The 13931-nt window shown below is 45.4% G+C and overlaps 8 protein-coding genes across 9 annotated transcripts; 2 read left to right on the forward strand and 6 right to left on the reverse strand.

Moving 5' to 3' along the window:
* Nucleotides 1–699: 699 nt before the first annotated feature.
* On the reverse strand, nucleotides 700–1514 carry LOC117579819 (lysozyme 2). The gene is made up of 3 exons (XM_034265950.1): nucleotides 1328–1514; nucleotides 1035–1211; nucleotides 700–984 (listed from the first exon to the last, which is right to left on the reverse strand). The coding sequence occupies exons 1-3, from the start codon at nucleotides 1485–1487 to the stop codon at nucleotides 719–721; spliced, it is 603 nt and encodes a 200-aa protein (XP_034121841.1). The 5' UTR covers nucleotides 1488–1514; the 3' UTR covers nucleotides 700–718.
* On the reverse strand, nucleotides 1489–2173 carry LOC117580123 (lysozyme). The gene is made up of 2 exons (XM_034266458.1): nucleotides 1862–2173; nucleotides 1489–1791 (listed from the first exon to the last, which is right to left on the reverse strand). The coding sequence occupies exons 1-2, from the start codon at nucleotides 2097–2099 to the stop codon at nucleotides 1562–1564; spliced, it is 468 nt and encodes a 155-aa protein (XP_034122349.1). The 5' UTR covers nucleotides 2100–2173; the 3' UTR covers nucleotides 1489–1561.
* Nucleotides 2174–2219: 46 nt separating this feature from the next.
* On the reverse strand, nucleotides 2220–2831 carry LOC117579980 (lysozyme). Its single transcript, XM_034266201.1, has 2 exons — nucleotides 2747–2831; nucleotides 2220–2689 (listed from the first exon to the last, which is right to left on the reverse strand). The coding sequence occupies exons 1-2, from the start codon at nucleotides 2814–2816 to the stop codon at nucleotides 2271–2273; spliced, it is 489 nt and encodes a 162-aa protein (XP_034122092.1). The 5' UTR covers nucleotides 2817–2831; the 3' UTR covers nucleotides 2220–2270.
* A 678-nt stretch (nucleotides 2832–3509) lies between these two features.
* On the reverse strand, nucleotides 3510–5672 carry LOC117580050 (lysozyme). Its single transcript, XM_034266327.1, has 3 exons — nucleotides 5511–5672; nucleotides 3935–4105; nucleotides 3510–3868 (listed from the first exon to the last, which is right to left on the reverse strand). The coding sequence occupies exons 1-3, from the start codon at nucleotides 5590–5592 to the stop codon at nucleotides 3636–3638; spliced, it is 486 nt and encodes a 161-aa protein (XP_034122218.1). The 5' UTR covers nucleotides 5593–5672; the 3' UTR covers nucleotides 3510–3635.
* A 144-nt stretch (nucleotides 5673–5816) lies between these two features.
* Nucleotides 5817–6733, reverse strand: LOC117579754 (probable elongation factor 1-beta). The gene is made up of 2 exons (XM_034265827.1): nucleotides 6568–6733; nucleotides 5817–6458 (listed from the first exon to the last, which is right to left on the reverse strand). The coding sequence occupies exons 1-2, from the start codon at nucleotides 6645–6647 to the stop codon at nucleotides 5870–5872; spliced, it is 669 nt and encodes a 222-aa protein (XP_034121718.1). The 5' UTR covers nucleotides 6648–6733; the 3' UTR covers nucleotides 5817–5869.
* A 1319-nt stretch (nucleotides 6734–8052) lies between these two features.
* On the forward strand, nucleotides 8053–10548 carry LOC117580186. Of its 2 annotated transcripts, none has more exons than XM_034266674.1 (3): nucleotides 8053–8105; nucleotides 9510–9812; nucleotides 10431–10548. In XM_034266674.1, the coding sequence occupies exons 2-3, from the start codon at nucleotides 9601–9603 to the stop codon at nucleotides 10441–10443; spliced, it is 225 nt and encodes a 74-aa protein (XP_034122565.1). In that variant the 5' UTR covers nucleotides 8053–8105; nucleotides 9510–9600; the 3' UTR covers nucleotides 10444–10548. The 2 variants fall into 2 exon arrangements, with proteins under 2 accessions (XP_034122565.1, XP_034122480.1); XM_034266589.1 differs by lacking the exon at nucleotides 8053–8105 and adding an exon at nucleotides 8498–8801.
* A 77-nt stretch (nucleotides 10549–10625) lies between these two features.
* Nucleotides 10626–10907, forward strand: LOC117580287. The gene has a single exon (XM_034266804.1). The coding sequence runs from the start codon at nucleotides 10665–10667 to the stop codon at nucleotides 10803–10805; it is 141 nt and encodes a 46-aa protein (XP_034122695.1). The 5' UTR covers nucleotides 10626–10664; the 3' UTR covers nucleotides 10806–10907.
* Nucleotides 10908–11245: 338 nt separating this feature from the next.
* On the reverse strand, nucleotides 11246–13253 carry LOC117592663 (fukutin-related protein). The gene is made up of 3 exons (XM_034286647.1): nucleotides 12510–13253; nucleotides 12331–12447; nucleotides 11246–12274 (listed from the first exon to the last, which is right to left on the reverse strand). The coding sequence occupies exons 1-3, from the start codon at nucleotides 13251–13253 to the stop codon at nucleotides 11414–11416; spliced, it is 1722 nt and encodes a 573-aa protein (XP_034142538.1). The 3' UTR covers nucleotides 11246–11413.
* Between the last annotated feature and the right edge of the window lie 678 nt (nucleotides 13254–13931).

A 13931-nucleotide genomic window follows, 5' to 3' on the forward strand; every position in this document is an offset into this window, starting at 1 on the left:
GAGAATAATTGACGTGCTTTTTGGCAGCATTTGTGCAGCAGATGGAAGAGAAATCGCCAATCTCTAAAATACTTTCCTCAGCCTCGATCTACTTTCAGTTACTTGCCATCATTTTGGCAGCGTTCACTGTGAACTTTCATGGCTCTTCGACGTCTAGAGCTATGATAAGCGCGTAAGATGGAGCAGAACTGCCCCTTGGCAATTACACAAATCATCGCTGCCTTTCGTTAAACATTTGCCACAGCGCCCGAACCCATTAATCGCATTAATCGCATCAACTTGCAGGTTGTTGAACAAAAATATCGACTAGAACAGACTACAGATGGGAGATAAAAGAGAAGAGAGAATAACTTTAAACTTTCCACTTTCCAAATAATAGTTTTTACCAGCTACTAATGAAGAATAATGCATGAAAGGATTAACGATGATAGCCCCCCAAAAATAATTCAAACCATAAACAAAACAATGACCAGTGTTAGAGCAACAAACTTGCGAATGTTAGAGCCAAGCTATAGCAAAAAGTGAGCCAAGAAGCAATGTATAACAACTAACTACTTGTTGACTAAACCAATTCTAAGTGTAAAGTATTGTATTACCCATACCCCCATACCCCCATATACCCAATAACTCTATCTAATATATGTATCTCCCAAAGCAATAACTATTGGAAACTGTTCAAGCGGCAAAAGACAAGCAATGCAAAACATTAAAGAATCAATTATGTTGATTTGTTCTTCACCCGATTGAGGGTCTGATTGCGGCTCTCTGAGGCATTCCGCTGCTTGGCCTTCAGGCAGCGATTGAACACCTTCGCGAATATGTAGGGCAGCTCCCCGCGGCACTGCAGGTTGCCCAGCTTGTGTAGTGCCCCAAAGTCCAGGCAATCGATGTGCTCATCCCCATTGCAGTCCTGCCCATGCTTGTGCATGTAATGCTGGATGGTGTTCGCCGCACAGTGGGGCTGATTGACGCAATTGGTGAAGGCTGCAGGAGGATACGCTGACTGCGGGTGTGGAAACAGCCGAAGGACTTACCATGCGCGGACAGTGGCGTCTCGTTGGGCAGCGTCAGCTGTCCCGCCTCTGCCCAGTAGCCCTCGGTGATGCGAAAGATGCCACATGCACCATTCACACAGATCTCGGTGGCATTGCAGCCACTCATTGTCTCACAGAGGCACTCCAGGCAGTCTTCCGTGACGGGTTTGTTTTCCACTGCCAATGAGTAAATGTTTAATGCACCGATCCGGTTTTAGCTTACAGCGAGGCACCCGCCCGAATAGATTACCATAGATAATTGTTTCTAGTTTGTAATCATTTCCGTGTCTTACCCTCATCACCGGACACACAGTGCAGCAGCAGCAGCAGCCACACGCTGATGAGTAACTTGAGGCTGTTCAACATTTTTGAAGCCTCCGATTGAAGTGCCAGCCGAGAACTTGACCTAACGTTGCCGTGTTTGCCGCACAACTGACTTGCTGATCTGTGCATATCAACTGCATAACAATTGTTGTTTATTTACACGTTAAGTACTATAAACTATGAGCTACAAACTAATTTTCAGCTTAGTCTGTGGACTGCTGTTCCCTTTGCGCACGTCGCAGACACCGCTTGAAGATGTTCTCGTAGTTGTAGGGCATATCGGCCTTGCAGTTGAATGGACCCATGTAGTGTATGGCTCCATAATCGTAGCAATCCTCCTGCTGATCATCGTTGCAATCCTGGCCGTACTTTACCATGTAGTTCTGGAGAGTGTCCGCCCCACAGTGCGGATCGTTGGCGCAGCTGGTAAACGCTGCGGGGAGTAGATTGTGGATTGTGGATTGTGGATTGAATCACTCGCCACGGATCGATCGAACACTCACCGCTGTCCGAGAGTGGTGTGTCGCCGGGCACTGTCAGTCTGCCCGCATCCACCCACTGATCCCAGGTAATCCTAAAGATGCCACAGGCTCCATTCACGCACACAGCCGTCGCATTGCAGCCGCTCAGTGCCTCACACATGCACAGCAAACATGTCTCCGTGATGGGTTTGGGGCTCTCCGATTGCACGAGGACAAGGCCCAGGCCCAGCGTTAAAAGTATTGTCAGCTTGTAGTACATTTTTCACTGCCGATTCAATGCGTTGCACGACCATTCAGCCACTGATCGCTCGCAGCACTGACTACAGATCTTTATTGGCCGAGAACGAGTTCAATAAAAAGCAGTCAATGGGCGGCGTAGCAGGAAATGATCCCCAGTGATATTTATTTCATGCACTAACAATCTCTGTGTTCACTCGATACCCTGATACCCTTCATAGTTCTTAATGCACTCCTCGAAGCTGATCTGATAGTTGTACGGCATGTCCGCCTGACACCCGTAGGCACCCAGCTTGTGTATCCGCGCATAGTCGTGGCAGTCCATCTCTCCATCCTCGTTGCAGTCCTGATTGAATTTCTTCATGTAATTCTGCACCACATTGGCGGCGCAGTGCGGATCGTTGGCGCAGTTGATGAACGCGCGCTCCGCGTCGGGATGCTCCCCGTCGAGTGTCAGCTTGCCGGCGTCCACCCAGTAGGCCCAAGTGATGCGAAAAATGCCACAGGCGCCCTTCTCCGGGTTCGTGCAGATCCTTGTGGCATTGCAGCCGCTGATTGCCTCGCAGATGCAGGTCAGGCACAGCTCCGTAACGGGCTTGTCCAGCACGTCAACTTAAATGTAATTTTTAGAGCATAAAGTAGACAGATTTAGGGCTGAGTGGAACTCACCTTCACTCTGCACCCACGAAGACGACACTGCGAGGAGCAAGCATAGCAAATATTCCGCAACAAAACCCATTCCCGTGTCCTCTAATCGGACGGTTCCGCATCCAAATCACAAATGGTTCGAGCAAATGCGAGCTGCAGCTCTCTAGGTTGCCGGGAATCTCCCAGCAGTACCGGTTTTTAGGGCCACAAATCGAATATCTGCCTACTGGCAGTTGCATTGGAATTCCCAATGAAAACTGCCACACGTAAGCTACAGTTCAATGCAGCAGAAGTACTTAAAATAATATATTTTTAACCGCAAATTATCCATTAAACATTGATCTAAAAAGTTTTTCGGTGCAGCATTTAACAGCGCTTACCACTGTTAAGTTATCAGCTCTTTAACAGAGCTGTTCTCCAGCGAGCTGTTAAGGCGCTCTTAACTTTGAAGTACTATGAAATATAAAACTAAACAATTTAAGTGGAGCTTTTACCACTCAGCCTCGTCAGAGAGGTTTTTAACGTTTAACAAGCACAAATGTGCAACGAAAATTTGTCTTGGAAGAGGCTACAAAGTGCCAGACAGCTGCATGGGAATTCGCATTGAAATCGGCTTCATGGAAGCTACAGCAGAAACTAGTAACTACAGCGACACCTGCCGTCGAGTTCGTGAGTAATGTGACTAGCAGCTTGCAATTATTACCGCTGTTTGTCGCCAGTGCTGTCAACGGTTATTCAAATCTGCTGTTGATGAGCAAAAATTATAAGTAAAAACTGAATTACGTCTTGCTTTACCATAATATCGTTTTAATATCAATCTCAATTACACAATCTAACTCCAATTCAAATGCATTGCCATAAATTATTATTTTAAATATTAGTTATCGTTAATTGTTTGAGGCTTAAGCGTTCAAGGGCCGGAGCGAACGTCCAGTTGCTGGAACGAGTTCAGGCAGCTCTGCAGACTGGTTTGATACTGATAGGAAAGCTCGCCACCGCAGCCATAGCCGCCCAACTTGTGGATGGCAGCGTAGTCATAGCAGTCGATGCCCCCATCCTTGTTGCAGTCCTGTCCAAACTTGGTCATGTAGTTCTGGATGGTGTTGGCCGCGCAGTAGGGATCGTTCACGCAGTTGGCATACGCTGGATGGGAGTACAAAACAAGTTGTGTAAGTGGAAGAACGACAACGTCGAACAGGCTTAGCTCACCATCCTCCGACTGGGGGCTCTCGTTGCCCAAGGTCAGCTTGCCACCGTCCGACCAGTAGGCCCAGGTGATGCGAAACAGGCCGCAGACGCCGGCGCCGCAGAATCGTGTCTGATTACATCCGCTGATGGCCTCGCAAATGCAGCCCAGGCACACATCCGTCACCGGCTTATCTGTATGCGGGGGCCAGAGAGCAGAGCAAGCGAATTAGTTAGAGATCAAGCACGCGATTAGCGGCAACGGGAACCACGTAAACAAAACAAAACTCGAGTTGGTGCTCACATTTTTACCCGCCCATGTCATCGCTTTATTCAGGGCATTCCGTAATGTGCGATGCTTGGGAATGTTTTTGAACCAAGATCGTTCGCATTTCAGACTCATAAAATTTCAAAAATATATTGAACAAATTATTGAAAGAACGTGAATAAACAAAGTAATTCCAACGGCTGTACGCCCATGAACCTGAGACACAAAGCTACAGCCCTCCCTCCAGTTTCAGCCTCTGCCGAACTAGTTTTGCAACTTTCAATGGCAACATTGAGGCAACATCAACACGGTCCAAGCCCGTAGGCGAAGATGAGTCAATTTATTTCGGTGTTATCAAGACCAGAACCTGTTGCTCTTGCAATTTGATTAATTATATTTCCACGAAAGCGGAGGAGGTTCCAAGTACTCTGCACGAACAGCCCATCAATTGTCTCTATTTCCACCCACGTAATCTCTTTTCTGGGTTCACTGAACTCCATGCAAAATGTATAGTCTTGAGAGTCGTACAAATTGGGTCAAAATTCAAGATGGAATTCAGAAATTCAACCTAATCGAAATCAATTGGGAATTTCCAAGCCACTGGAGATAACACACACGCACACAACGACCGGGAACATATTGCATATTGTCACATCGTTCAGGTTGTTCCGAGCCAAGTAATTATTTGCTAAATTGCATTAAAGCAATTCGCGTATCCGTTGGCACCCAATAATTTGGTGAGCATTCCATTGAAACATTGTACATCCTTTTTCATGGAAAGTCCGCAGTGATTTAATCAGCTACTTATGCAATCAATCCAATGAGCTCACCCTGGAATAATTGTACAAGACCACACGTTGCAATTATTAAGACATTCAACAAATGAATTAATTTCCGTCTAATGTAATGGGGATATACAAATCGGAAGTAATTTCAATGGCAACGCAGTCAATGGCCCGGCCCAGCTCGTCTCGCTGCTAATCCAATGATGGATGCGCTAGACTCGCATACGAATTCAATCCGCAAAGTATTTACGAACATTTGTCAACATTCAGATACTTGTCGTATGCAAATACAAAGTGATTTCCATGACATGTGCATGCAGATGGAGCTGAGGGAAATACCTCTAAGAACGAAACATGTCTTGGCGCAGAACAAAAGATACAAATGTTCATACAATTGCTAATTAATGTTAATGAAATGCACGAAGCCAGCACCCGAGACGACCAGAGCAAAACTTCACTTAATGGGCAACAAAAAAATAACCACAATAGAAGCTCATCTCTCGCAATGTGATACGATTCCGCATACAGAAGTATATATTTGACTCACCCTGCGCTTGAATGAGAGCGACCAGTCCCAGGCACAGTAAAGCGCCAAAAGCCAAAGTGCAGCACAATTTGTTGGCAGCCATTATTAGCAGTTGTCCGAAATATATTTGTTTCAACTGTATATAGCACAATAAAGAGGAACGAACGAAGGCTTTCGCGATTAACGGACAAGTGAGCTTCCAGCGCACTGCGCTTCACAGTTTTGTAGTCCGAGTCGCGTACAAACGAAAGACTCACGCTGAGAACTAGGCAGAGAGAGCTTCGCGTCAAGAGAGACAACCCACACATACTAATGCAAACACGGAGCTTTTTGTTGCTTTGCTTTTGCTTGGATTTATTCAAAACAGTAAGAATCTCTGTTTAGATCTTGTTGAAGGCAGCAATATCGACAGACTGCACAAAGTCCTCGAACTCCTCAATCTTCTCCTGCAGCAGATCGATGGACACCTTCTCGTCCTCAATGACGCACATGATCTGCAGCTTGTTGATGCCATAGCCGACGGGCACCAGTTTGGATGCGCCCCACAGCAGACCGTCCATAACGATGGTGCGGACATTGTTCTCCATCTCCTTCATGTCGGTCTCATCATCCCATGGCTTGACATCGAGCAGCACCGACGACTTGGCAATAAGGGCGGGCTTCTTTGATTTCTTGGCGGCGTAGGCAGCTACACGCTCCTGCTTGATGCGCTCGGCCTCAGCGTCCTCCTCCTCGTCGGAGCCGAATAGATCGACATCGTCATCGTCGTCAGCAGCTGGCTTGGCCGGAGCAGCTACTGTGGGTTTGCCACCAGCCAGCTGGGGCAGGGGAGCGCCAGTCCATGCGGAGCGCTCTCCAGCCTCAAAGGAGCCAATGTGGCGGTACCAACGTGCAACGTGGGCGTAATCTCCAGCTGGAGCCTTGCCCAGGGCATCGAAAACAGACAAATCGGCCTTGCTGGGTGTGTAGCTGTGTCGGAAAACAAATTAAATTAGCGTCATTGTACCCAAAAATATATTGCCGACGTGTGCGGCTTCTACATAACCTCACAATCTACCGCCGCGTGTTGAGTGCTTACCCGCTGATGTAGCTGCTGTTGGCCAGGAAGTTGTTCAACTCCTTCAGTCCTTGTGGGGTCTTGACATCACCGAAAGCCATTTTAGTTGATTTGTTGCTGAATTCACGTTTTAAAAAAATTAATGCCCGTGCGTGCACGTACGTCGGAAATTCGTAAAGACAGTTATCGATAAAATATACCTTCAGGGCCTCGTAAATAAACCAAAATATACCATTGCGTCTTCAAAATATACCGTAAATGTACCGCAAATCCAAAATCGTTTTCCTCAAGCTTTGATCTTCTGTTCAATATTACCAGCTAGTTAGGACTTTGAGCGCTAAGACTATAATTTTATCCACTTGATGAATTGTTTTTCTACATTTGAGCGTATTTTACTGAATTGTTGATGTAATAAGGCTGATACAGAAGAGGTCAACACAAAATTAGATTCAGCAATATATGTATATCGATATATTTATTTTACATACTTTATACCTTTTTTGTGTAAAATACTGGAAGTTGAATGACCCAGTGAAGACTTTTGAAATAAATTCATAAAAATCACATATACATATGTTTGAAATATTAAACACAAATAGAAAGTCAAGAACCCAAATATTGATTCAATCTTGTAGCAGTTCCTTTGCCTCGTTGGATGAGTGCAGCAGTATTCAAATGCATTCAGTCTGCTGCAACAGTCCGTAGGCCCTATCTGCCCCAAACTAATCCTCTAACGCTGTAGTATTAAGTCCAAACTTTATTTTTATTAAAGAATATGCTTTCTTTTATGACAAATATATGTGAGTGTGTGAAAGCGGTACGCCACTATCGACCTTAGTGGCCATAATGATGATGGGGATCATGATGGCTATCATGATGCTCATAATGATGACTATAATGACCATGATCAGGATCATAATGAGGATCATGATGAGAATCATAATGATGATTGCGAACCTCGCGATTGCCGTTGACGGCATGGACGGATCCTTGATCAGCCAAATCCAGAAGATCCGCCCGATCCTGACCAAAGGCGAAGGCCAGACAGATTACGCCCATGAGCGCGAGAATATTCAGACGCATCTTAATCTGTTGTCGATCTGAGAATTTTTGGAAGCAACTGCTGATGGCTGAGCCCAGGCACCGTCCTTTTATTTACACAGCCTGTCCAGGGAACCCAAAATTGCTTGCTATTCCCGTTCTTGTTGACAATTTTTTGGTATTAATGGTGCTAAAATGCAACAGTCCAGCTCACTTATTAACAGGCAAACAAAGGGTGTGGTGAGAAGTTTACACTGACAACGATACCAAGCGAAATGATTTAAATTTTAACAGAATTTACATTGATGGCCACGAAGATGTAATAAGCTTTGAGTTTTTGCGCCATCTGTTTTGGTATTCCGTGTTTCCAATGTGTATCGATCATGTCAATATTTGGTATTTTTATTAACACCAATCGATTTCCATTTATGTACATATGTATATCTGCCGCTAACTTTGTTTTGATAACAGATCCATACATAAAATATATGCAAATATTTAATTATTAGGTTTATTAGGTCAGTGAATGGTTTTGATTGAATTTCTATTAAAATCAGTGTGTGCAATTGTGTAGGGTGTGCACTTAGCATCCACAGTAGTGGAATTTACATAGATTCATCAGATGTAATATACATATGTACATACATACGAAAGTTTAAAGTCCACAAGCAATAAATTATTAAAATTGTGTGTGAACACCTATGGATGTATGTGTGATTCCTATCAATGCATGCAGATCACAAAAAAAGCCAAAGAGAGAGACAGAGAGCTCACAAAAAGGTGATCTTGAGTGTGCGAACAAAATGCGGCAAGACGGAAGTTTTGTTACAAGGTGTTTTTCATACATGTCGTAGGATGGCCATGTAAAGTTAACCAAAAGATTAGTGCTTATGTACATTTACATACGTGCATACTACAACGAAACAACGATCACAACAAACTAGAAAATCTCGCAGCAGCTGATCACCAAAGCAAACAAGCGGCAGCACTGAAATTTTAGAAATGAACTTATCAGTCGAATCGAAGCGGCACACGGCACAATTTATTCAGACGTTGTGCAAAGCGGTTCGCTGTCGTGTAGTTGGTTCCATTCGAGGTGTGCTTTAGTTTCTCAGCTGGCAGTAAAGTCCAGGGCGATCTAGTGTCAAAGCAATTGAAATCGAAGTCAAAGATCCAGCTAGCCACAAGTTTTTATCGGCAATTGAGTGTGTGAGGTAGGTCTGCTGATAGCCCATAAATGCCTTGACCTCGTCTTTATCAGTCTCGTCTCCATGGACATCCATTCAGTAATCTTGCCCCATTCAACTAACCCAATAACTATTTAGCTGACCAAGCAAACCATTTCCCATGGATTCCGCGTGTGTCTGCCATTTTGGGCACTCTTGATAAGGCTATCAGTGCCGCCAGTGAACTGTTTTGAACTGCTAATTGATAATATGTACCGATCGACACTATAAGTATGCATAGACAAATACGTACATATCTACATATGTATGTATTTATGTGTGTATGTAGATGTAGCTACTAGCTACGGCTCGAATTTAAGTTAAGACGCACTTTCCGCTTAATGTTTCCCATTTTATCGAACTTTGTTTGAACAGCCTATTAAAATGTTTTTTATTTTTTCGTTGTGTTTGCTATAAAAAACAGTGAACAGACAGTCACAAATTGTGTACCCACAAAATGGTTACTTTAAATGTTTGATTTAAATCTTATCAAGCCCCAACTTGTTGTTCAGCTGCATCATAAATTTAATCAATTTAGATCGTACGACACCCGAAAAAATAAAACAAACAATTGAATACCAAACGCTTGGAGACAGCGCTGGCAGAGTCGCACCACGAGCCAGCCCACTAAAAAAAAAACAAGATTTCAGTCAAAATAAATAATTAATGGTGTTGTTTATGCGTGTGTATTTTTAGCTTTATCATTTTTCGACTGTTTCTGCGGAGGCTCGACATATACAAACACTTCCAAGCGATCCACAAAAAGGAAGCAACAGAGAGTCGCATCATGGATAGCGTAAAGTCATTCTTCGCTGGCTCCAACAAGGACAACAATCTCGCAAATCATCAGCAGCAGACTGGGCAGAATGTCACACCCAATCGCTGGGGCCGTAACTGGAACTGCAGCAGCCAGCACACGGAGAGCAGTTCCTCGTCCAATCCAAATCCAAATCACTGCAATGCCAAGCGCAAGGACAGCGATAATTATTTTTATATCATGTAAGTTTTGGCGTATGCAAAGAGTGTTTTAATTTCCGCAGTTGAAGAGTTCTTAGATGTGCGAGAAACTTCTTAGACACTTATAGGGCTTTCCAGGGCTGTTATAAAAGTACTCCACACTCATTTGCTTTATCTTTTCCCTTCCACGTCTCACTGCTTGTACATAGCTTTATTCTTATTTACATTATATACCCATTGCAATGCCATTTTTTGGACCACTGATAAACGTTCAATGCCTGCCATTGTGTGGCGCAATGAACCATCAAAATGTTCAATTGAAATTGAAATTAAAACACAATCGCTTAACGTTTTCTGGCTGGTCTTTGTGTTGTCACAGATCTGGCTTTGCATTGAACATTGTATGAGGTTTGAATATCAGCAGTCACGCTTCTGGCTCAAAGTTCTGAGTCGTGAAGTGAAACTCTGAACTTGTTGGTTTTGCGGGGTGTACGGGCATCAGTAACAGCTGAAAATGTTGATTTGCCACCTAAAATGTACAACTTTGTGGGGTACAAACTGGACCAGTTAACGTCAAACAGGGCAGGAAACAGCACGCTGTAGGAGCCGCAAAATAAAGCTTACAATTCGACCAATAGCTAATTTATTCTTTATTTTTAGGTGGCGCGCCTGAAGCCCATACGTTGGCCAATACGTTGGATAAGCCATCATCATCTAAAGTGACCTGCAGCTTAAGAATTCTGTTAATCAATTAAAAAACATCGGAGCGTGCACCTCTACAGGCATACAAGTGCTCGCACAGAGACAACGGACTCTTAGTGATATTAGTTATTAATTTACAATTATACACACAAAACATTCATCTAAGCAACCTTCGATCCTCGTTTATTCTATATGGACACCATTACATTTATCGGCTTGCTCTACTGGCTGTTGTGCATGATATTATTCGGTCCGGCAATGTTCTTGGTGGCCGTTTATCTGCCAGAACTTCCAGTGCGATATGTGAAATGCCTGCGGCAGCAAACCTTGTAGTTTCAGCCAAGTGGTACATGGTTTAATCCAGCTATTATTGTAATTATAATGCACAACCAGCGATCGAAGTGCAAGTATAATAAAAGTTTATTTAAAAGTAAATTTATGCCAATTGTAAAGCAAAACCAAGCAGTCTCCGATGTTCTCCATTGAGGATTGCGTCTCTCGCAGTCTTGAACATCTTCAACATCTGCCTTTTATGTCCAGGGGAGTTACCACTTTGCCCCACACGGCCAGCACTTTGTGTGGCTTAATTCTCCCTGCAAATCCGGGTCTCGCGTCGATTCTGATTGTATATTTTCACTTTAAAATAGTTCAAGTATAGAGAGTTTTGTGTTGGTTTTAAAAATATTCGTAGTACGAAAGACTTAAGTTAGTTTTACGTTCTATGCAAAGATCTACCAAAGATCATACCCAAATTAGCTAACAACCAACTGAAAGGAACATCTGAAACAATACAAAAACATCACAAAAATTGTACAATAGAGATATAAAAACTTGAACATAAATCGTTAATCAAATCCATGTGAAAGTTTTCGGCCTTCAGCCATGATCTATGCTAAGCCTCAACTAAATTGTGACTAGACTAGAGTACAGGGAGTTATTCTCTAATCATCCATGGCCAGGTCTTGGGACTGCACTTTGATGTGCTTGGCCTCGAGATACTCGAGCACATTGTTGGGGCACATGACGCTCTTGCCGAGAAACAGCACCGTGGACATGGGATGTAGAAAGTCAGCCGCAAAGGTGCTTGCCTTCCAGCCAAAGAAGCCGCTGGCCCGCACCTCAGCGCCTTTGATCTCGTAGGGCAGCAGATTGACGCCCACCTGGTTGGGCTTCGAGAATTGCACGCGAAAGTAGTGTCCATCGGTGGCCTTGATCCAGTAGAAGCCTTCGTTGTCCACATACGGCTTGCTCTGTGACTTCTTCATGGCATTGGAGCGCTCCAGGTCCTGGACATTGAAGCTGATGTCAATGTCGTAGGCATCCGGTGAGATGGCATTCGTCTCCACAGCGCTCTTCAGCGCATTGTTGTCCAGCCAGTAGCGTATGCCCACGTTCTCGAACTCCTCCAGCACATGGTTGAAGGTCGTACGCAGCTTGTCCAGGCAGCAGGGCGGCGTGTGCTTGTCCAGATACGAGTAGAACGGCCGATTGTTGTACACGGTGCCGATGCAGGACTTTGTGGTGCGCTCGCAGCCAAACAGATCGATGTCCGTGACCAGCGGCAGCGACACATTCGAGCTGGAAAACTGTGCATCCAGCACGCCTTGGTGCAGCTGCCAGCTGTTCTCTCTGGACGGCGGCTTGCCGAGCAACGTGTAAGCCCTGCGCACGATTCGCTTGATCTGCAGCCGCTTGTACATCTCCTTGAACTGGCGACGGCGCAGATCCATGCGTCGCTGCTTGGTGTGGAACGAGGCAAAGAGGCGCCTGCCCTCCTGGAAGGCATGTGCAAAGACGGTGGTCTGCAACGACAATCAACACAAAGTAGAATTGGTAAGTGTTGAACGGGTTTACTCACCGACAAATTGGCAATCTTTGCCTGCATGTACAGCATCTCTGGAAATGGCAGGGAGAAAGGTTCGGGCATTGCCGCCAGCGCTGCCACATCCAACAGGATCGCGTGCTTTTGCAGAAACTAAAGGAAACACAGAACCAATGTCAGTGCATGGATCAGCAGTAGCTGCAAGTAATACCCACCAAATCGCAGCGCCGACTATCATTTGTGGCCACTATCTCGAGCGTCCAGTTGGGCAGATCCATTCTCATGCGAGCGCAGCTGCTGTAGGACTTAAGATTCCCCGCAAAGGGCACCAGCACCATGCGGCGCACCATCTCCTCCGGGGGAACGGCCACACGCTGCTCCTTGGGCTGTGCCTGCGCCTGTGCCCCAGCCACGCCGATGGTGTTGATCTCGCGGAGGATCTTCTGGAGCAGATTCTTGCTGTTCAGCCGCACACTGTCGGGCATGAGGAGGGCGTACTTGGTGTGAATGGCGGCCAGCGGATCGAGTTCCTGTCGCGTGCGTCGCACATCAAAGGCCAGACTCAGGAAGGTCACAGTCTGATCCTCGCCAGCGGTGAGATTTCTTTCGTAGTTCAGCGGCGGATAGGCGTACTCGCTGCCGCCCTCCTGGAGCACCAGTATGGGCATATTGGGTATCACATCCAGTATGCTGTCAATGCTCGCCCGCAGATCCTGCTCAAAGTTGTAGTGTCCGTAGAAGACGATGGTGATGCTCTTCCTTATGTGCTTGTTGGCGTTGCGCACCTTCTCCTTGGGCGTCAGCTTGGGTGCCTTTGGCTCCGACTCATCGCCACCAGCCAGCACACGGCTGATGCGGCGCCACAGTAGCGTGTTCCAAGTGTAGTACAGGAATATCAGATTGACCAGGAGGACGCCCAGCAGCATTAGCTTTGCCATTCGCAGTCGCAGCACCTTCATTCTCGGACTTGCTGGCTACAGGTTGTGCGGTTGCTACGCTACGCGGTTCACTATTTATTCTATCTCTATGCTTGTGTGTGTGTGTGTGTGTGTGTTCGGGTGCTCCTGCATGGGTGTAGACACCTCCTGCATCTACATGACTGCCAGCGAAACGAACGTCCTTGAGCTAAAGCTCCTCCGGATGCTGGTCGCACATTTTTAAATTAAATTTTCTTCGTTCTTCCGCTTTAGTAACTTTCGGTCTATTCCTCTTTTTATCAAATTTTGTTTTTGTGACAATTCCGTTTTCCTCGACTCTGCGCAAATACATATTTCCAACCCACTCAACCATCCACCAACCCACAGGGAAAGCTCAGCCTCCTGCAGCCCGAACGAACAGCTGATGGCATTGAGTTTTCTGGGGGTTGTTTGTTTAGATTACTTGTCCTGGTTACAGATTGCAGGGTAGAAACATTTGCTAGAGCTTTTCAAATGGTTACAGCAAGGACTTTCACAAAGTTTCGAAAGGATAAAGTCTCGAAACTATGGAAACGACTCAATTAAATATTAAATGTGGATAACAGTGCTCTCTTACGATCCACTTTACTCAAGTCAAAGCGAATGGATCGTAAGAGAGAGCAGCGCTGTTATCCACAGGTAATAGCCAAGTGGATCGTAAGAGAGAGTGCTGTTAATTGC

Source organism: Drosophila guanche, unplaced genomic scaffold, assembly GCF_900245975.1.
Source record: "Drosophila guanche unplaced genomic scaffold, DGUA_6, whole genome shotgun sequence".
Taxonomy (NCBI): domain Eukaryota; kingdom Metazoa; phylum Arthropoda; class Insecta; order Diptera; family Drosophilidae; genus Drosophila; species Drosophila guanche.